A 23,997-nucleotide genomic window follows, 5' to 3' on the forward strand; every position below is an offset into this window, starting at 1 on the left:
AGAAAATATAGACTCCAACACAGAGCACATTTCTTCTACAAAACGAGAAATAAAAAAATTATTAGTATGCTACAAGGAAATTTTGCAAGAGAAAAAAATTTTTGAGCCATCAGACGAATTTGTTAGATTTTATGAAGCCTTCTACATCAAAATAACTTCGATTTACGATTTTAATAATATAATTTGTTATACATGTGTATTATTTAAGATTTTATTAAACATTTTTCCTAAATCATTGTTTTCTTTAGTCTCCGGCCCCAATTAAAAATAATTTGTATGTATTTATATGCGAAATTATACCCCGACTTACGCGAATTTGACTTAAGCGGTTATCACTCGGTTCCACCTATCGCGTAAGTTTGGGGTATTACTGTACACATTTATAAAGAAGAAATAATTAGTAGTAATTAAACAATGTTTCTCTAGTTACGTTTTTCTTAAAATAACTTTATTTTTAGTCACCATATCAACAGTAATTTTTTGAATCATATTTCAAATATTAATTTTATACCTAATTCATTATGAAACTATGTAATAAGTATTTTATTCATTTTCTTTTAAAGTTTTGAATAAAAATATAAATTTTAGTAGATTTTCTGCTGTATTTGCATTTACAAATATATTTTACATAATCAAAAATATGAGTTATTTTTATATTAAGTATAAATATTAAATAATTAAGATAATAGGTAATATAAAAATTACTTTTTCACAGAATATAATTTATAAAATTAAGGAAAGAATCTATTTTTTCTTTTGTACAGAATAACTGAACAAGAATCTCGCCTCCAGGCATTACATCTTGTAGTTTCAAAACTTCCAGAACAATATTTTAATAATCTAAAGTAAGTTTGAATTGTTTTAAAAAATTTGAACTATTTATTAACAGTTTATTAAGTAACAAAATGAATCTTCTATCTCTATCTCTATCTATTTAAATAATATTTTTGATAAAAATATTATTTAAATAAATAGAACTACATTGTATTTAATATTTAAACTGCTTCTAAACCTCTAATCATAAAATTATTGATACAATGTCCAATAATGCAAGCCTTTCCAAGCATATTTTGTCTTGAATTTCTTTTTGAGCATCGTGGTTACAAAATGCATTTTGAAATACTTTTCCTCTTCAGTTGTACATTTCAAAAGTGCTGATAATTATGAAATGTAAAATAAGCATTGCAGTGCATAAATTATGGTATTCAGAAATTTGAAAATCCAATTCAATACACTTATTATCCAAGCTAACAAATTTCTTTCTTTCAGTTAAGCTTAATTCTTCATAAAATTTTCTCAAATTAAAACAGTAAAAATCATTACTGTGTTTTGATAAAATTGAATTATTTTAAAATATTTTTTTCGAGCTTCTGAACATTTTTATATTCTCTTCTCACTTTACTCAATTCACTAAAACTACATCAAAATACGAATGGATGTTTGCCAAGACTTGTTTTGACTTGACTGTGATTTAAAAGAAGCTCAGAACATAGTGTCATATTAAAGAATATCATAATTAGGATGACAGAACATTTTCAAATCTGGATCTGTCTTTTTGATCTGAAAACATTTTTGCTACTAAAGAGAATTGCTTCTATTATAGTGATTAAATGATTCAATTAAATTTAAATGGATTATAATAAACTGTATTTAATGTATTATTAATTTTATTTTGTAAGAAAGTTGAGTCATAGAAATTTATCAGAGAATCAAAATTACCAGTTAATTAAAATGTAAATTTATAAATAAATGATAAAAGATTAAAACTTTTCAGTTGCATTATTTTTATGTCAGAATATCTATAAATACATTACGCAAATATTTTTCTTTTCATATTTAGTAGGTATTCATTCCTGTCTATTAGTTCATATGATGTATAATCGAAATTTTCTGTTTCTTAAAAGAAAAAAACTGCATCACTATGGAAGAGACTTGGCTTAGCTTTTTGGCCATTAAATAATTTGTATCAAATATATGGTTAATATGCTTCTGAGTTTATCCATTAAAAATGTAGGGTACTTATTTCTTCTGTAGAAATAAATGAATTATATAGGTATTCATTACAGATGATGATAATTAAAAACTATTATTCACCACATCTAGCTTAAAATAATATCTTATGTTTTTACACAAGAAACTGAAAATTTTTCATCTAGTTTTAGTCATCGTTCATATGTTTTTTATTTTCTCTCCATTTGATAACTATATATGGAGTACTTAATGTAGAAAAGGTATTGTTTTTGTGTAAGACACTGATTTTTTTTTTTAAGTTAATTATTACATGAAATTTTATGTAATAATTATGACCAGCTATTGTATCTGCTAAGTTAAAAATGGATTAAAAATAAAAAATATCTTAGAATCAATTTCTTACAAATAATGATGTGATCTTATTGATTTTCAGTGTCATCCTAGAAACTAAATTAATATTTTTTTATTTGAATCATTTAAATCATATTTTTCCTAGTATCATGCTGAAATTTCTACTTTTCTTTTGACCCATTCACATACACTCTTAGTATATATAATTTGTTTGAAATAAACTTTTATTTACTACTACTTTGTTTATGCTATGTTGTTCAGTATTTTATATTAATGTCATATTTTATTGTCTGTAAAAGCAAAGTATTAGAACTTGTTATTAAATATTTTATATTTTATTTAATATCAAGTTTTAATAAATAAAATTCAACAAATAGTTATGAAATTTTCTATTATAATTTTCAGTATAAATTTATTTTTCCTTTTTTTTTTACAGATATGTTGTGAAGTTTTTAGCAGTGTTAGCTACAAATGCTGAGATTAATAAAATGTCTCCTCAGAATATTGCCATAGTGATGGCACCTAATCTGATTTGGCTTCCAAAAGAAGACTCTTCTATGCAATTTAGGCAAGTTTTTTGTTTACTTTCAGGAAATAAATTACAGAGGTTGCACTGCATAGTGCCAAAATCATCACTTGGTAATATTTTTATTAGTGTGGCGATAAAAATTTTAGTTTGCTCGTTTCGACATTCAGCCTGAAATTGAATCACAAATCACACTTCAGGAAAAGCAATAAAATGTCAAACTTCTGTATAATGTTAGTCCCATGCATCACACATCTAGCGATTTCATGACATCACATGACACGTTCTGGAAGAAAAGTAGGAAGTGACATTGAATCGAAGGCAATTTTGTGTAATGTCGTCCAGCGTTTTCAGATTAGAGTCTTTTATTGACTGACAGAAATTTTGGAGTTTTTTCGAATGACTTTTTTCAGTAAACTAAAACAAAAATTTTGACATAACACAACCTGTGAAATACTATTTGAACATTGTGATCAAATAAATGGGTTATTCAGAATTATTCATGAAAAAAATTATTCAAAAATGATTCTTATTGCTGACAAGGGGATGGCCAGACATTTGGTCTCTGATTCAAATGAAACTTGATGAGCACATAGCCCTAAACACAAACAGCTTGTCCAAATAATAGGATCCACATCTCAAGTGTTTCCAAAAATTAGGTCTCTGAAAATTTAACGTTTAGCTTATGTCTTTGGAAGTTTCATGTCCCAGAATGGTGATAGCCAAGTGAATAAGATGCTAGATACTGGAGCTAGACAATGTAGGTTTGAACTTTCGGAGTTTAGTCTTGGTCTAGTTTAGTTAATTTTATGTCTAACTTTATTATTTTACCACATCATCATCATCAATATTCTTATTCCTCATGTTTAAACCTTAGATTAAATAAGAGAAAAAAAATTGATGTCATTTCCTGTTTAGTGAAAACAAGCCTCTGTAGATTTAACTCTTTTTGTCGTTAAATAAAAGTTTTATTTCTTCACATTTATTTTCACATATTTTACACACTATGTCCTCACAAGCAAATAAGTTTCAGACATTACTGCACATGGACAAAAAATACAAGTGATATGAAAATAGGATAGCAAGTCACAACATTTTATTTTTTTAATTGTTAATATTATGGACAATTTCCTTGTGTGCTCATGTTTGTCACACTTTAAATGTCACAATACCATCATATCTGAAAATAAATATGAAGAAAACTTTATTTAACAACATAAGAGTTAAATCTACATAGGCTCATTTTCCATAAACAGGAAATGTCAGTTTTCTTCTCTTGTTTTATAACCTTTAAATGTGAGGAATAATAATAGTAATAATAATGCTAATAAATAATGTTACATGTAAAATAGAAATAAACTAAAATTTTAAAGGATCAAACCTACATCGTCTAGCTCTAGTGCTTGGCGTCTTATTTGCTCTGCTATTGCCACTCTTGGATATGAAACTTTCAAAGTCTTATAAGCTAAATGCTAAATTTCCAGAGGCCCAATTTTTGGAAACACTTGAAAAGTGGGTCCTATTATTTGGACAAGGAGCTGTTTGTGTTTAGGGCTACATGCTGACCAAATTTCATTTGAATCAGACCTGAAGATCTGGCCCTTTCTTTGTGAGTGACAGTTTAATATATTACTTTTGCTTTCCAGATGGCAAACCGATAAGGCTAGCAGCACCTTTATTAGTTAGTTAGTAAAACTGGTGGCAATAAATAATTTGAAGTGGCAAAAAAAAAATTTAAACTGATGAAATGGCGGCAATATTTCAAAATTTTTCGGAGCAACCCGTGAAATTAGGTTGAAATTTATTCTCAAAGTTTACTTGTAATAATTAGAATAATTCAATTGTATTCCATAAAAGTTCCAAAATAATAAATAATTAGCCAATGTTGAATTTAAAATGTTGAAACATATAACTGATAATTGTCTGTCTTATTGTATGATGTGAAAAATCTTGATAAACAGAGAATATTGACTTTTTTAAAATCTCTGACTTAAAAAAATTTTATTACCAATTAAGATTATAAGTGTAAGAAAAATCTGAATTCATAATCAGTCAGAAATCTAAATTGCCAAATTGATTGTTTAGTTTTGGGATATATTTTAAATGTGATTTGGTGTAAAGATAAATGGTCATACTATCAATTTGTTTTAAGATAAATTTCAGAATTAATTCTAATTAATTTTAACAATTTAGAAAATTGTGGGATAAAAAATCACTCAGACTAGGACTTGAACCTAAAATCTCTGCTTATTGTGCATTAATCGGGCTGCAATTTAAAAAATTGTAGATCTGTAAATTCCCATTGTTGTCCACCTGTCTTTCCTTAATCTCAAGAATAGAGTTAGATAGATGAAAGACAAGACTAGATATGGAAACTTTAGGGGCAGGAAGTCCCGATTAACTATATGAGAACTTCTGATGCAAGCTGGAAGTCATGTTATTTCAATTCAAATCTTTTTCCCTGAAAGCAGTTAATATATGACCAGCACAACTCTATTGTTAAAGGAAAAAGTATGATGTACAGGGGCAAGTCTCTAGTATAATAATTTGAGCATATATTTTAAGTTAAATAAATTAAAAATTGAAGCCTGGCATTGTGACGATGTCACAATAAATAATTGCTTGTGTTATTAGTTAATTATCCAGACTTTTGTTTTATCTTCACTTCATGACTTGTATTAATTTAGATTATATAACAAGTTAATTGCATTGGGATGTCGATATCCATAGCTGTTAAAACAGTTTAAAAATTTTCTAAATCATTTTAAATTAAATTTTAAAAATTAATTGTAAGATGGTAGATTTTATTATCCATATTTAGACCAAACTATTTTAGTTTAAATTAAATTCAAATTGCAGGATTATTTTTAGGCTATATTTTAAGTTATGACTAATTGTATTTATATTGTTTACTTACAAAATGACTTTATTAAGTTACTATTCGTTTTTTAACTTTTCAGTGCTAACATGTCTGTCGCAAATACTCATAGTTCGATTCTCAACGCATTAGTTACACATGCTGATCGGTTTTTCCCCGGAGGTAAAAATTATTGTTTCCTGTAACATTTTAAATATTTAATTCATTAAAATTAGTTAATTAAATTTTTAATTCGGATTATCTTGTACATTTTAATATTATTAAGTAGATAAACTGAATAACTGGACAATTATATATTAATTAATTTTCAAAATATTTTATTTATAGAAATTGAATTTGCAGTGGCTTCCACAGTTTTCCATAATCCTCAAGAACCACATCTTATGGAAAATGGTGATTTAGAATCTGATACAGGAGTTGAAACCCACAGGTAACAAAAATCTATTAAAAGTTATTATTCTTACTTCCTAAACATAATAAAATACATTTTTTTTTAAAAAAAGTTGTAAACATATTTCATGTAAAAAATTTTTTTATTCTGAATTGCTCATAACTTGTTACCTTTTCATTTCATTCATTGATTCACAATACTAAAAAAATACTGAATATGTTTTCTTCAGATAAGTTTTGCAAAAAATACAAAGAATAACTTTAAAATTACTTGTTATTAAATTATCTAAAAGATATAATTAATAGATGTACTGTTTCAGCCATAATGTTTAATTTAATTAATTCTTAAAGTATGATTCATACAAATTTATTATAATATATCTTGGTAAACTATTATGTTTGTTTTCATCTCTGAACTGGCAATTGCTTGTGATTTGTTATATCCAAATACATTGTTAAAATCTTTCCTGTATGTAAAACATAATAGCTACTTCAAACTTATCGGTGATTTATTTATCCTGAATGAAATCAGTCCAAAATCTGTCATTTTTATTGTTTTTTTAACTTAATATTGGAATATTCTATATTCTTTTATATAACGTACAAGCAAAATGCATTTCAGATCTTCTCATTCTACCAAATCATAAGTTATAACTTGTCAAATATAACAAATATAATTTATTTATATACTGTCTGTTAAAAGAGGATATTATATTAATGATTTATTATTACTTTTAATCAGAGACATTTCATGAACCCTTTTCATATTTGGTATTTTTTTCATTATTGAATTTGGATATTTATAAATGTGTGTGTCTGTATAATAAACAACAATGATCCAATAATTACCTCTGGATACACTCGATAAGAATTTGAAAAACAACAAATTTATAATTATTGGTAAAATAAAACTTCAAATTACTTTAAGCAGTTGTTCTATAATTAAATTTAAATTGAAAACATGTTTATCAAACTACTAAACTACTATTATGTTATAATAATATTGTAATAACTTTATTTGATACCATTAATTAGTGATAAATATTTATGATATACAAATGTACATATTTTCTCAGAAATTATTGGATCTTAAAAAGATTTTTTGAGAAAATTAAATCATAACTTTATTTCCTTACAGTCCCAAGTCTCTTCCTCATCAGTTTAAAAAGCCAGCTCCCATTGTACCTGCTGTACAAGTTAGGGAAAAAATACAGGTTGATAGATCATCATCTTTTGGGTCTAGTCATAGAATGTCTGCCTCAATGATAGAAGGAAATTCAGTTGTTGTTGAAAACAATAAATTTGATCATAAACTTAACAAAGGAGAGAAAATGTTTTCTACTTTACCACATAAAATAATAGACAAACAAGAAAGATATAGCATTCACAGAAGTCATGATGGTTCAGATAAGATTCCTTTAGGAATTAATAAATTAGAAAAACCTGAAATTCCAGAAAAACCATTATCTTATTCTACTGGTTCTTTAGACAGACATAGAAGAATAGAAAGACCCGATCGTCCACCACCTGCTGCACCTAGACTTTCAAAAATGATTGAAAAACCAATTTCTGAGAATTCGGTTCTTTCTGAAAATGGGATAAATAATGACAGACCAACTATTCCTTCAGAAAAACCTCCTAAACCGGCCAAACCTGTTTTACCATTAATAGCAGAAAATCATCAAGGTGCTGAATATGATTTTAAATCAAACCATACTCACTCTTTAGAAAATAAGTTAAAAACTGATGAATTATCATTTCAGACTGATGATTCAGATCAAGATGATGTACAGGTCAGGATTAGATCCAAAAACCTAGGTGAGAAAAATGAAGAGAAACATGACAAATGGGATTTTCTTATATCTCATACATCTGAAAAACCTCCAGATAGGCCTCCTCGCACTACTTCCATGATTCACGACAGAGATCACGGTGACGATCACGTCCAACCACCTCAGAAGCCACCGAGAAGCATATCTCCTCAGGTAACTTCACTCCAAAATAACGACCCCTCGGATAGATCTACGGCAAAAATACCTCTATCTCCCGTAGTCCATAGAAATAAGCCTCGTCTTCAACCTCCTCCTCCGCCGCCGCCACCTTCCGTTGCACCGCACGCTAGACGACGACAAGGAAGTAACGGCGAGGACACTCGCCTATGAATATGTATTTCTTAAGTTTTTATTGTACGAAATGTTTTGTAAATATTGTTACAACTTCTTGTATTATATCTGATCTACGAAATGAATGGCCTATTCTAGTCCTGCTTGAAGTAGGAAGTATGAGTATAATTTTTAATTGTATAAGATTAAAATTAGGAAAACAAAATAATGCAGTATTCATTTTGATATAATGACAACTAGTCATTTGCTATTTTGAAAGAAACTCATTTCCTAATACAAATTTTTTATTGAGTGTTGAGATTTTGATGCCCGTGACTTTGTATAACTATTTTTATTTGCAGTAACTTTTCTTATTCTATTCTTAAAACAACTTTTTTATCCACTTTGGATCTGAAGCCATTAATTTTATACTACTATTAAATTTAGCTTGTAATTCTTATTCAGTGTTTGGTGTCACGTGCGTGTATTTATCTACGAATCTGTAATCTATTTCAAGATTGAAATGGATTCAAATAAGATCTTAAAAATGTTATTTTTAATACCATATTGTGAACATGTTGGTCTCATATTATGGGTCGAATCCCAAGTTGTGAACAAATTTACTTTCAAAAGGAAGATCTTGGTTGGAAATATTCAAACAGAGCAAACTTTCTGGATTCTCTTCTGTGATATGATTAGTCAAGTTCAGTATTTGGTGATTAGTACTTTTGGGACAAAAAAATTATTATTACAGTTTGACGTCAGTAGCATTTTTAATATGATTTCAGTAATTGTGTGTTCATTGATATAAATTTTATCATGTAAATATAAAGTTTTCCAATTAAAAATATAATAAATTATATTTAAAAAACTCTTAAATCTGGTGGTTTGTCTTTTATTTTAACAAGATTCTTTTCATATACAATTTTATAAATAAATAAATTTTAATGAGTTAATACATATATATTTGAAGATTATAGTAATACAAAGAATTAATTTCTTAATAGATTATTTCTGATTATTAATTTCTAATGTAGAGAGGTTAAATTTCATACTGGTTGTTGTTATAAATTAAATTCTGTTTAGTGAACATTATAATGAATTTAAACTATTTGAAATTGCACTAGTGCCATTGTGTACTAAAGAAAATGCAGGCTAATATTCAGTGCTGTCATAGATTTTTTGAATGAAACTTTTCCTTAATAAATTGGCCATGGAAGATATGTTGTCTGGCCACCTAAATCTCCAGATTTTCACTTTTTTTTAATACAAAATCTCAAATGTAGATGTGCCACACTCTTCCTTCTGTGAATAAGGAGTTCAAGAACTAGAAGTTTGATGGAAAATGTATTGTACACTCAAACCTGTTTTTGTGCGGTCTTTTTTTGTGCGCAATGTGTTTTGTGCAATTATTTTTATGCAGTACACCAATTTGATTGAAATTCATATACCGCACACAAAAAATCGCACAAAAACAGCTTTGAGTGTATGACTAAAAATTTTTTAATGTAGATTCTGCCAAACATCCATAAAAACTTGAAGTGTTACCGATTATTATACAACAAACCTCGGTGTATTTCAAATAGTTTAAATGTAATAGGGTAAACAACTTCAAATATTTATTATAGTATAACCCATACTTTGAAAAATATTAAATTGTTTTTCAAGAAGAAAAGAAAGCTCATATATCATTTATATTTCTTCAAATCAAATAAATTAATTTGTAATCAGAAATTATCTCAACTTTACAGAATCCAGACGGACCAGGTACAGGAACCTGATCAATAAAAGAAAATTCTTAGATCACTTGATTTACTATCTTTTTCCTTGTAACTAGTCTTCATAATATTTATACAGTAGAATCAACTTATTGTGCATCCCTTGACCAAGAATGAAGAGGACATAACAATGCTTCCTCAATCTCCTTACTCTCCTGATCTTGCTTCACACACTTAAGTGCTGCAAGTTTCAATCAGCAGAAGGGCAGCAATGAAATCTTTCAGATACATCAAAAAAACTGGCTTCCAGGAATATGATAAATGTATGGACACTGGCAGAAGTGTGAAGCTTTGAAGATGGTGTGACAAGAGTTTGTGTTATGTAAAAAAATCTGTACCAAAAGCCTGGTTCATTTTTGATTAGTTCACATAAATTAACATTTGCTAAAAAACAGATTTTTTCCACGTTAAACGTATTTAGTCTGAATCCGAGATATCTCGGAGTTATAGAGTAATGAATTTTAATTACAGTGGATATATAATTCTACCCCAAATTAAACTAGATAATAAAAACTTCCACGAGAGTTTCTGTTCTTCTGTTTCATCTGAAGGAAGTGTCATCTGCACTACAGACATATAAGGAATGTGGATAACCTACAAGAATTAATATTTGTCGATGTTTTAATTTATTATAAAAAAGATCGATTGAAATTGTTCGAATGATTACTTACTTTCATGTATAATATGGTTGGTCCATTTTCTGGACTCGTAGCAACTGTAAACTGTACATCACCTAAAACAAATTTGAAATTTTAAGACACTTATCACTTATTTACCTTTATTGAATAGATACCTTTCATTCTAGAAGATCCCATTAGTCTTAATAAAATGACGAATGCAGGTAGTGTGTTAAGAAGATTAACAGTTCTGCCAATGATGCCTTGAATCATTAAAACTAGAAGTCGGAGCTAAAAAAAATATTTAATCAAATTTGTGATGTAAATAGCGTAAATAAACATTTACTTCTAATTAGACTTTTCAGAATTAACTGTAGAATGTTGCTATCAATCTTGCAGCAAAGACGAATTTAGATTTGAATTACTAATAAGATCCTGTTTTTCTGACATTTTATATATATTTTTTACTTTAAATTTTAATTGTGGAAAGTTAACTTAATTATACAGATTGAATAAAATACATTCATACCTGAAAAATGTTTTTAATGACTTGTAATATTCAAAGTAGTGACTTTTAAGCATAATAAATAAAATTTATTAAAATGTTTATTTATTTAGTAGATTTTAATTACTATTTTTTTGTTTCTTAATATTCAAAAAGTTGTTAATAAGAATATGTAAAATTATTCCTTAAAAATTTCTCTCTTATTGCATTTTCAGTAAAATTTAGGATGCGACTGTACAGACGCGAGCGAGTGAAAATATATGACGAGAAGAGGTGAGATGCGGTAAATATCAAACCCTGTCAGATATGTTCGAGAACCAGAAATTCACTCTCGCCCGTGATATTTCTCACTACTCGCTTGTGCATGTTTTCCTTTGCAAGAACTATATTGTTCGCAACCTTTCGCTCGCTAATAAATTCGCGTCTGCATAGTCGCACCCTTATGTCAAGTAATGTATATAAAAGTAGTTTATGCAATAACATATCATTTGTTAGAATCTGTATAACTTTCTTTTATACAAAATTTGAAATAGATCCTATAACAAAGCTCCTGAAAAGACTTTTGAAAATTTAAAGTAAAAAGAAAAATGCTTGTCTTTATGTAAAATAAATGAAAATCACATATTTGAATTTTCAAATTGATCAAATTCTATTCTACTTCAATTGTGTTTCCATTTTTGTTACGTATAAAATTAACTAAATCTAATGATATTTTATACATAAAACTTAAAACTTTAAATTCAAAAAGCTTACCACAGTAAAAACAATGTAATACAACATAACAGTCGGTAACAGAAAGAGCAAGATTGTAAACATCAAGGTTCCTAAAAATAACTGATGTACATCATACGTATAAGAATCTACACGCTGACGCAGAGGATTCCATTTCTTTCCCCAGAACAATCTCCATAAGGCACTCATTCCCAATGCTTGCAATCCAAATAATCTAAACAAATAAAATTATTCATATTATATATTTTAAATATTGGATGAAGATAGTGTTTTTAAAAAATTACTTCTTAATGATTTATTGTATTCTGTGTAAATTCTATATAATATATTCTAATATATGTTAAAATACAGTACTACTATAAATTTAAAATTAAATAACAATTCAAAAATTATAACAAATAAAATATTAACAGTCATAATATATCAGACACTGCATCCATATTTAATTATGTCCAACAAAACTTCAAAAACTTTATATAATTATGACTGATGTTCAGGGCTGATGAGAGGGGAATGATGGGTCTGGAATTCCCAGCACCCCAAACATCACCCCATAATTTGTTTTTTAAGCACTAATTATTACTAAAGCACTATTGTAATATAAAATCCTTAACAATAATTATAGTTCTTTACTTTGTGAAAAATTAATATATCCATAAAAAAACCTCAAAATAAATTTTCAAATAATTTATTTACTTGGGGCCCATGTAAATTTTTACCCCTGGGCCTTCGTCTTTAGTGTGTGTCGTCCTTAGAACGTAATGAGCCCCGGGTCAGGGCCAGGACCAGGACAGGGCCTCCTTAAGGAAACAGAAATAATAGTATATTACAGACCTAGAGATGCATTATTTGTTTCCTCCCGTGGAGTATATAAAATTTTTCACCTCCCTCGTCGAGGAAGAAAGTACCATTTTTGACCGAGGTGTGGTGAAAAAGAAGTATCAAAAATTTTTAAAGTTTTCTTACTCTAAGAATAACAAACATACGTCAATCTCATATATGTATTTTTTAATAAAGCAGGATTTGCTATCGTGTGCATTTCCTAGTACAGAGATCAGTCTTAGAATATTTTTAACTTTAATGATTACAAATTGTCGCGGTGAATGTTCATTTTCTATTTTGAAATTTATAAAAAATGATTATTGTAATACAATGTCTCGATCGACATTAAATAATCTTTCTATTATAAATATAGAATCGGATATAATTAATAAAGTAAATTTTGATAAATTAATTACGAATTTCACAGCAGCAAAATGTCGAAGAAAAATTTTGTAAGTTTGCTTAGTTTTAAGATCATTTTTAACTATGTATAGGAGAAATAAAGTATTTGATATTTTTAATAATTTGTTTAATTTCAATTAACCTATTTTTTATTTGTAATTTTATTACTTTTGGATTAGGGGGCCCTGGACCAGAGCCTCGTAGCCCTGCCCTAAAGACGCCACTGGGGCCTAGTGATGTCTCTCAACAACTCTGTTGGTGGCAATACACTACAAGGTTTATGCCTATACAATTTAATTACATACACAACCAGACAATTATATTGTTACTGAATTAGGTACAATTGGTTACCTTTACATTTATTTAATCAATCATTAAAAGACAAACTAATTGTTAAATTATTCAATTATACAACCGATAAAATAATTAAAAATTGCAATATCAACTGAGGGCTGTGGAGTTGTGGAAGCAAATTTGTTGCTAAAGAATTTGGAGTCAGCAAAAATAGACAGATTCTGGTTCCTGTTTTATTATTACTTATTTTATATTAAGCTTCTAATAGGAGCATTAACCTCCTATATTGTATTACAGGAAAGTCCTGTAATGTAAGATCTTATTTTACAATGATTTCCCTATTTCATAATCTTTCTTTGCATATCACTAATTATTGTTGATTTTCTTTTCTAAAATTTATATTTGAATATATCGTGTGTTGGCTAATTATCAATTTTTATTGTCAGAAGACCCACACAAAATGGCTAAGATGACTCAGGTTAAATCTATTGTTTTTGAATACTTTACTATAACCATAGATAAGAAAACATTTTGCGTCAATGTGTGGTTGATGATGATGATAATAGTAATAATGAAAAACTCTGTGGAAAAAAAATAATACTTTCAGTTTCAGTAGAAATGCCTGATAATTCACTTAAAAAGTTGTTTCATGATTCACTTGATAGTGATTGTGGCGAACTAGTATCACCACTTAAATGTTCGTTAAGATTTGAAATATCCGAAGCCAGGTTTCTTTCCAAATGGATTTATTTACAGTAATCTACAATACTTGCTACACTTGTCGAGTAAAGAGATCTTGGCTACAAGATTTAAGATAGAACCGTACAAGTCATCCACAGAGAAGTGAACAAGCCAGAAAAGAGCGGAAAAAAGCCTGCGGCGGGCGGACTGCACGAGCTTTTATATTCTCCCGAAAGCGCCGCCTGGATTTTCGTATGCAGCGCCAGGTTACAATTATTCGGCCGCCACAGTGACGAAGTGCCATTCTTGGTTAATATAATAGAACCATATTGTAAATTATTATTTAGAGGAAGGAGTCAGAGTCAGGGACTTGGTCTACTAATTGCACAGCGCTGATAATTACTAGTAAATTTCATTTGAAATAATCTTTTAAATAATTTTGAAAGAAATCTAATGATAATATAGTAATAAAATTTAATATTTATGATTTACATCAGTAAATTTAATAATTAAATTAAAATTAATCTTAAATATGAAATTGATAAAATTTTTGTGATGATTTATTTTAATCATAAAACTGATTATAATAATGAATTTGATTATTATGAATACAAACTAACTGTTGTATTATAAACAATTTTGATTTCATAACTATTTAAAAATTTTTAAAAATCACTTGCAATTTTATCATCAGAATGTTAAAATTAAAATGAATTAAATTAAAATTATTATAAATTATATTGATGCCCAGTATAAACCTACATGAAATAATATTTTATAAAGTAATTAATCAAATCAAAATTAAATAACACACAGATATTAAATTAAAGAGAAAAGATAATGGCTTTTCTCTTTAATAATATCTGGGTATTATTTAAAAAAACCATTGTCTTTTTTTTAAATTTGCAGACCTATAAATTCCACTCATCCGTCTATCTGTCCTTCATTAATCTCGAGAATGGAGTTAAATAGACAAAAATCGAGACCAGATACGGAAAGCTTAGGAACCGGGAGACCCCAATTAATTTTAAATTAAAATATGATTAAAAATTGCATCATGGCATCATGATAATGTCACAATAAGTAACTATTATTAATATTAGTCTTTCTTGAAATTAATAAGGGATAAAATTTGAATACTTTTAAGAATTGAGAACCTTCGAGAATCAAATGAGTTTCTGAGAATCAAGTTCTCAAGAACAAGCAAAACAAGCAATGAATGTAATTCATGAAAAAAATGAGAATAAGATAACAGTACTGCTAGTTTGCTTTGTACGGAGTAGTTAGTAATTAACTAGTACCAAGTATTTGAAAACAAGTTGATTAATGTGTTGATAATTATAGATATCGAAATAAATGATTAATTTGAATTTTAAAATTTCTGGAGAATAACTTGGTCTCTGTATTACTGTAATTTTATTAGAAAATCTAAGAACAGAGCAAGATTTTTGGGTCTTTAATTGGGTTGTTTGCTGTCAAGTGAGTTCATATCTGAATACCTAGCATAAGTTCTTGGGAACAATGAGAACTTTTTGTTAAAGAACAACTCCCAATTTTTGCTATCTTTAGTTGGAATCACTTTATTTTTATTTAGATTGTCTAATAATAAAATTCTTTTACATATGTAATATTAATTTTACTATAAACCATAGTTACCTTCATTTTTTTAAAGATAAAAAAAGAAAAAATACTAAAGCCTATTTAAAACATAAACCTGTAAAAATGGAAAAAATAATTTCAACCATACAATTCCAGTTTACACAGGTTTTACTGTAATATGTAAAGTATTATCTGATTTTTTAATAAAACTGAAATAATTTGATTTGAAAACTTAATGATATTAACTATTATTCCAAATTTTAAACTATTTCTATTTATTAGTTTGAAATAATTGAATTTACCTTGCAGCATATCCATAAAAGCAATAAATATGGATGGTAGCTAATGATATCAAATCATTGAACAATGTTAACAAAAATGTAACACCTAACATTCCAATTAATGTAAAAGATTCCATAACAAATATAAATACTGGTTTATGATTGCCATGTAAGCTAGAAAAATAAAATTATTATTTATAAGATAATTAATATAAATATTAAGAAAAATATGACATTTATTTTAAGAATATATAAAATATAAATATATTTATGTAATCTATATTGTATATTTAACCTCACTACATTAGGTTTATTTTCGGTTTAGATATATTACATTAGGGTTGAACTTAATAGTATAAAAATACAAATTCTACATAATCCCTCAAGAAAATTAATCAAATAGAGAGCTATAGCTTGAGTTGACAGTTAAAATCTACAGTTCTTTATCACTTTCAATTAGTTTTCCCAAGGAGTGTAAAAATCTACATTTCTATACTACTGTAATAATAACTAAATGAAATTCAAATTTTATATATGTATATGTGTGAAATAAGTCCAAGTGTTTCTTTAAACATGGCTTTTAAACATTGTTGTAATATAAACATGCATTAATTTTTTTTTAAATTAAACATTTGTAGTTTGGTATTATAATAAATACAGTAGAGCATCGATTATCCGACCCCCGATCAACCGTCGCATCGGTTAACCGACCGCATACTAGTCGGCAAATTCAATTGTCTGCTAGTGATGTGGCGCTACAATATTTGGCTATGCCTTGGCTACTTTAATATTATTTTTGTTAAATTTTTGCATGTTTTAGTTGGCAACATTGACTCGACCATGAAAGGGAGGCCAGTATTTAAACAAGGTTTAATTTCTACTTTTACTTTATTTTTGTATTTATTTTGTGCAAAATAAAGAAATTATTTTTAACGATACAATAGCGACGATTATTTTAAAAAATTTTGTTAGGCTTGACATAGACGAAAATTCAATGCGAAGTAGGTTAATAGCGATATAGTTTCATGGTTAATAGCGATACTAGTTTCATGGGATATACTAATATACTATACTACTAATGTATTTTTTCATACTTTTCGGTTATCCGACCAACCCCAGTCCCCAATTGAGTCGGATAATCGATGCTCTACTGTATATCAACTTTACTCTATATTTAATTAGATTTTTATTTCAATATTACATTTTTTATATTAAAATATATTGGATTTTAATGTATCACTCAAACTAATACTATTTATTTAATAATTTTGGAACAGGGTTGGTTAAAATTTAGGATGTCTTATGTTAAATATAATTAATTAATGAATATACTTACTTTTCCATAAATATATATGATATAAGAAAAAATGACCCAATGCATTATTTAATGGTTTATTTAATTTTAAACCTGCAGGAACTCCCATGAGCCAATATAACAATTTCTGAAGTTCATTCACTACATACTGAAATAGATTTATAAATGATATAAATTAATATGCATATTAAATTTTAAAATAGAACACAATATTTTAAAATTTATAAAATTTTCACGAGGAAAGACAAACAAAAAACAAAACCATTTTCAACATAAGTGTTATAAAATAACACCGATGAAACTTTTAAAATCAAACCAGCATATATTTTAACATAAATTTGCTATGACAAGCACTTTCGATCCTAATTGAGATCTGCTTCGGGTCAAAACATTCAATAAAAAATTAAAATGCTGCTAGAACAATTTTAAATTTTAAAATCTCTGGAATGATTAAATATTCGAACACTTATAAAAAAATCACACCTATGTGTTAACATTAACACTAAAAATTAAAATTAACAATAACGTTAAAATAACAAAAAGTTTTTAGCAAATATTAATATAACATTAACATAAAAAATTTTTAGCAAACATCTTTGTTACAAATCCTAACAGTAGTAGTTGATTTTTGTTTCTTATTAACGTTGTCGGAATCATCAAAAAAAGGACTTCCAAGCATGAGAGATGTTCGCCTCCTCCTTAAAATTAAATTGATATATTCTCCCTTTAGCTCAGCTTTACAAATTTCAAGAGCTTCCAAAATTTTGATCTGATCAGTGTGAAAGGTGTGTCTAATGGGACTGGCCTGCTGTAGTTTAGCTTTCACACCAGTTTCAGAAGCATATATTGCTAGGGCAGTGGTCTGCTTTTTGTTATGTATATTGTATTCATGCTCCACCAGTCACTTTTTAAGAGACCTTTTTGGTCAAACCAATGTACATCAGATCTTTGAGAAATCTATCGTCTCTCACCGATATACTGTATACCCTCAGTGTGTTGTAGGTGTTAATGGCATCTGACATTTCTTAATAATGAATAAATGGAAGAGTCACATCTATATGTTATCACCCACCCTCTATTAGTAGCAATTTCTTTATATATAGTCTTTAACCCCCTGTCATAATCAATTAGTATATGTTGGTCTGAATCCTCACTATCACCCCTGTTAAGATTGGAACTGGTGTGATTATTCATTCTCTTAATATAGTCTTCCACTAATCTTTGTACCACTGTTCTAGAGCAGGGATGGCAAACCTTTTTGAGTGCCATATTGTATACATACTTAGCTTTAAAGATGTTAATGCATGCCAATGTCTTAGACTTTGAATAATGATACTTAAAGAAATTAAATGAATATGCTTTAATTTGAATAAATGTAAAAAATCTGATTGAAAAAAGATGATGATCAGGTGATAAACAGAAAGGATGATTGAAAAAGACAGAAATCATATGATATATTACGTGCCAGAAGATTTCTCTTACGTGCCACTTTGGGCACGCGTGCCATAGGTTTGCCATCCCTGTTCTAGGGTAACCGTGTGCCACTGCTATTTCTTTGCTTGTTTAAGTTTGAAAATTTCGTTGATGTTATTTACTAATATATAACCAGCTGTGGGAAGATTTAGAATTATGTGTGTTATATTTTGAAAACATAACTAAACTGTAAACCTACTTTTACATTCTGTATAACAAATAAGCTAGAGGTATAATACACTAGAGTGTTATATAAACTACAAATGAAAGAACATAATGCTAATTTCATTATTCAAGATTTCCAACCAATATGTTGTTTATCATCCATTAATGACAAATCAATAACCAAAACAGTCAAGGTATCAGCTTGCTGCTCAGAAAAATACTTGTTTGAGTCTAGGTTAGAATTTCAGAAATTTTCACATATGGCTTGACCAAATATATTGAGTTCACCCTTCACTACAGAGTATCCAGCTATGTTATTGTGAGCCTGATTGAATCCATGACGAGCATGAGAAAACAAGTCTTCCTTCTAATTTATCAGCATTAACGGTCTGTTTTCATAAATAGATAAAAAAAATAAAGCACATGAACAAGCAGATTACCATAGAGTCAATTTTATGTCAATTAATTCCAGGAATATGGACAGAGGAGGTGACAGAAGAAAACAAAGAATGAGTTCTAAAAATTTTCTGATTAGTTTTACCTTATATTTGTGACCTGGTTCAGCAAAGTTTAAGTCTTGTTAATAAAATAAGTCCTTGTAAACATTTTACGTACTAATCAATACAATAAGGACACAGAGGCATAGGAATTAATTCTGAGTATGCTTCTAAAAGAATATAGTAATATAAATTATCTTTATAAAAAAAAAGGAAACCATATATAAATGAAACTCTATAATTAAGTTAAAATATTTCATTTACAAAATCTATTATAGAAAGGACTAAGAATTTTTTTACATTTATACATTGCTTAATTTTCATATAACATATTTGATAAACTTGCCACAGCTTCATTTATTTATACTAGGCAGTGATGTACTTTTGAGCAATGTCACATTATGGGTGAAGCTACTGGACAGTTTGAGGGAGTGTCTTGCCGCTCCAATGTTGGCAAATTCTACTGAATACTCAGCAAAGTCACACCACCAAAAAATAATAATGATAATAATAACATATTTTTTCAAAATTATGTGAAATACATAAGTATAAAGAAGGGTCATGAGGAATGAGCAGATTGTGGGAGAAGAGCCAGCCTTCTCGACTGGTGTTTGACTAGTGATTTTGTTGATTGAAACCTACAGTATCAGTCACGGGTATCAATCAACAAAATCAGGCCACCTCAATGATAAATGTCAAAATATTGCCTTTGTCACAATTGAAATTTTTTACTACAGAACAACAAGCTAGTGTTGCATCAAAAATGCTCTTATACAAAAAATGATGTTAAAGGTCTGCATTTATTTATTTATTTATTTTATTTTTACACACAAAATCTGACAATGTCTTGAAGACAATATATACAAATAACAAACAGTATTAAAAAGTAGAAAAATAATTAACATTTTAAAAATTATTTTTATTTTTTTAAATTTTATGTCTTTCAAGAGAAGTTCATTGCATACTGGTTGAAAACCATTAAACTATAGCAACTGTAGCAATGCTTTGACTATAGGCTGCATTTCTTTATGTAGCGAGAGTATAGTAAAAATGACATCACAACAGCTATCGCTACACATTGCTGTATTATAGTTTAGAAATGCTTTCCACTCAAACTAAACATGGATGCCATAACCTATCCTTTAATTTCAGTTACAGCCAAAAGTAGTGTTTTAGTTAAAGAACTACAATATTTAAATAAAGAGATATAAAGAATTGAGCATTTCTCTTTCTGAAAATGTGAACAAAATATAGATAGATAGATAGAACAATAGATAGGAGATAATACTATATTTTAAATAGAATTATCTTTCTTAATCTTTAGATAACTTTCAGTGTCATTTTAGAAAATGTAATCCTTTTTAATCTTTCCATAATATTTTTATCAACAGTCACTCCAACTTTTTTATTTTTACAGCATAATATTGTATTATACACACAAGCATCCATTTTTGCTTTACATGTGTAAGCAGACATAAAAGTTGTTTTACCTTTGCTGCAGCAACCCCTTGCAGCAAATGTTTAGAAACAGTTTGCTACATTATAGTGTTTCATTTAGAAATGTTTTTCTGTGTAGCGATTGAGCAACACTGCATTAAAAAAATGTGACCATACCATAACAACAATATGATTATGTTATTAGTGACACTTCATTTCATTTTGTTAATGTTTTGTCAATATTGTACAGTATTTTAATATTAATTAATTTTTACTAAAGATGAATAGTTTTACTTGAAGAAAGTTAGGGTTCATTGAATGTTTTTCAGATATATCAAATAATTGAATAAGGAAATGAATTTTTCAAATCATAATTACAGTATCAAATACTTTAAAACACATAATAAATATACAAATAACTGTTTCAATTAAAGCAGTTATCTGTATATATAAAATCACAAGTAGGTATTACAATATATATACAGGGTGGGCCAGCGAAAACGAAACGGCAGTGTTCGTGTTCATCCAAGCAAAGCGCTCCGACAGGTCAATTTTACTCTCGAGGGGACATCTTTTGCAATAAAGTTTTTGCGATTCTGAATATTAACTAAACAAACATTTTTTTCGAAATAAATGTTTGTTTAGTTAATACAAAATAAATGAATTTTTAAAATTTTTTGTTGTCTGTTGAATTCAGAATCGCAAAAACTTTATTGCAAAAGATGTCCCCTCGAGAGTAAAATCGACCTGTCCGAGCGCTTTGCTTGGACGAACACGAACACTCTGCCGTTTCGTTTTCGCTGGCCCACCCTGTATATATATATCTATAAAATTTAATACTTATAAGTTCCCTTATATATATATATATATGTATAATTTAAAATATGATTATATAGAAATAATCTGATCTCATAAAACAATATCATGTTAAAGTTATGGCTGAATAAACATAAGCACACAGACATCTTTTGTAATTATTAAAATATTAAATTTAAAGTACAATTTAAACCAAAAATAATAGAATAAAACAAAATGTTCTTACATTTGTATGAATTAAGACAGCTTCTAAGAGTTCATTTAATTCAATATATTTTTGTATTAATATAGTCACAAGAATTCCTAATAGTACATCCACTATTATGGCAGATATTAAATTCCTGCATCTAAAAAACAAAATTAAGAATTAAACACAATATATTAAACATATAAATTAAGAAATAATAAATTATGTTGACCAAAATGTACTTCATTTTAGAAATAAAAAAATAAAAATTGATATACTTAAGTGACACAAAACTATTTTTCTTAATATCTTCAAAGATTGAATTTATATGAGTTAATCTTCTGCATAATTGTCCACCAACAGATGAAATTTTTAAGATCTTAGTAAAAACCCTGAAATTATTAATGTTTAATAAGCATAAAATCTTAGAAAATATTTTCTGAGCTGTCCAAATCTATCAAGTATAAAATCATGCAATTTCTATTTTACTGTTAATATATCACAATTTGTTAGTATTATCTAATATTATATTTATGATTAATATATATTTCATCTTTATCAGAAATTTAGAATTTGTATGATCAAAAATTTAAGTTTTTCTATGTTTAAATAAATATCTGATTAATCTTTGAAAATAGGCATTTTTATTTTCATGTCATATTAACAAAAAATTTTTTGAATGTAGCAATGACATCTTTTTGAACAGCAAACAATAAAAAGAAGTACCTAATAACCTTTAAAAATGGAACAATAAAGGTTTAGGCTATACTGGGTTAAGAAAAACATAAGTGTAATTGACGGAGAGTGGATTCGACTGTTAAGAATTGGCAAAAAAGGTTCTCAATTGCCCAGCTTTACGTGAACAAATTATGTTGCCAATTTTACAAGATTTTTCCTTAAACTTTAAAATGCCAGTAATTTTTGCAAGACAATGTGTGCATTTACATTCATTTGATATTTTACTTGTGATTAAACGAAATAAAATTAGAACTGTATTAATAAATCTAGTTTTCTTTATTTTGATCTTTAAAGTCACACCTTGTCCCATATGCGAGATCGTCGTATACACGAGTAAATACGGTATGTAAAATTTCTCGGTAATTCCCTCTGCTAAGCAAATTCCGTACAAAAGTAAATTCTTCTAAGCATGTGTATGTCTACGCATTATCAAAATATTGTAACTTACAAATACCTTATTCTTTTATAAATAGAATATTTATGAATTTTCTTTATTGATGAAACTATTTTTTCGTTCAGATGCATGAAAAGTTTATGACTCCAAGAACTTTCTATTGGAAGAATAACATTAGTCATTAAAAGGTCAAAGTTGTGTCTCATAGCAAAAACTTTTAGTAAAAAATGAAGAAAAGTTTGACTATTTTGCACGTTTTCATTAGTATCAACAGTTAACGGTAAAACTTCAGACGAGAATAATTGCTGACCGTTATAAAGTATTAATTTTACATTTTTCTCGTCAATATTCTGATGAACAGAGTCAATTGAATAAAACACACACACATTATTTTCCAAGTTAATATGTAGAACAAAACTAATATCGGCTTTAGTTTTAATTTTTCCAATATTTAATTTAGACTTTGTACATAAAACTGCAATACACATTTGTTGACATTGATACGACTCTGAAATTTTATTGATAGTAGTTTGAAGATCTTTAACAGAACAAGAAACAGCAAACATAAAACTGATATTGCAGCAATTGCTAATGAATTCGTAAAATCCAAACAAACAAATAAGTTCAAACTTTAAAAAGTTTTCTGATAAGAAAACTAAAAATTGCTGATTTTCGCTGCACATTATTATATAAATATCATACGACAAGTTTCTGAATTAATAACAACACAATTTTAATCATTATCATGTCGACATGATTAACATTTACTAGAGGCTGCCATATTGAAAACTCTACCTTCCACCTATCGACATATTTTTGTATTAAATAAAAAACTCCGTTTGAAAATTATTGTTATTGAAAAAAAACTTATTTTAAAAATAACACGTAATATAAAATTGCTTGACAACAAACTTTTTATAATAAAACATATATGTTTTCTTAAAGATAAATATTTTTATAAACATATTTATTTCGTTCAGCGCTTACATTATTTTTTAGATCTGTTTAGGGAAGGGGTTTCAAATTGGAGGCCCCGGGCCAGATAC

The 23,997-nt window shown here is 27.7% G+C and overlaps 2 protein-coding genes across 4 annotated transcripts in view; one reads left to right on the forward strand and one right to left on the reverse strand.

The window, feature by feature from the left end:
- LOC136968492 (rho GTPase-activating protein 44-like) overlaps window positions 1-9,097 on the forward strand; it is a 53,485-nt gene extending 44,388 nt beyond the window's left edge. Inside the window, exons 12-17 of one of the 2 annotated variants that reach the window (XM_067262474.1) lie at window positions 765-845; window positions 2,759-2,890; window positions 5,809-5,888; window positions 6,054-6,156; window positions 7,255-7,802; window positions 7,880-8,016. In XM_067262474.1, coding sequence (XP_067118575.1) covers window positions 765-845; window positions 2,759-2,890; window positions 5,809-5,888; window positions 6,054-6,156; window positions 7,255-7,802; window positions 7,880-7,884 — 949 coding nt within the window. In that variant the 3' untranslated portion in view covers window positions 7,885-8,016. Of the gene's footprint in view, window positions 1-764; window positions 846-2,758; window positions 2,891-5,808; window positions 5,889-6,053; window positions 6,157-7,254 lie in introns of both variants that reach the window. The other variant, XM_067262473.1, reaches the window with a different exon arrangement.
- An 861-nt stretch (window positions 9,098-9,958) lies between these two features.
- Window positions 9,959-23,733, reverse strand: PIG-Q (phosphatidylinositol glycan anchor biosynthesis class Q). 2 transcript variants are annotated; one of them, XM_067262481.1, is made up of 9 exons: window positions 23,012-23,733; window positions 22,098-22,211; window positions 21,859-21,979; window positions 17,266-17,392; window positions 15,951-16,103; window positions 11,872-12,064; window positions 10,790-10,904; window positions 10,668-10,729; window positions 9,959-10,590 (listed from the first exon to the last, which is right to left on the reverse strand). In XM_067262481.1, the coding sequence occupies exons 4-9, from the start codon at window positions 17,271-17,273 to the stop codon at window positions 10,462-10,464; spliced, it is 660 nt and encodes a 219-aa protein (XP_067118582.1). In that variant the 5' UTR covers window positions 17,274-17,392; window positions 21,859-21,979; window positions 22,098-22,211; window positions 23,012-23,733; the 3' UTR covers window positions 9,959-10,461. The 2 variants fall into 2 exon arrangements, with proteins under 2 accessions (XP_067118582.1, XP_067118583.1); XM_067262482.1 differs by lacking the exons at window positions 22,098-22,211; window positions 23,012-23,733 and having other exon boundaries at window positions 21,859-22,088.
- Between the last annotated feature and the right edge of the window lie 264 nt (window positions 23,734-23,997).

This window comes from Centruroides vittatus, unplaced genomic scaffold (genome assembly GCF_030686945.1).
Source record: "Centruroides vittatus isolate TY-2023 unplaced genomic scaffold, ASM3068694v2 contig_1477, whole genome shotgun sequence".
Lineage (NCBI taxonomy): Eukaryota > Metazoa > Arthropoda > Arachnida > Scorpiones > Buthidae > Centruroides > Centruroides vittatus.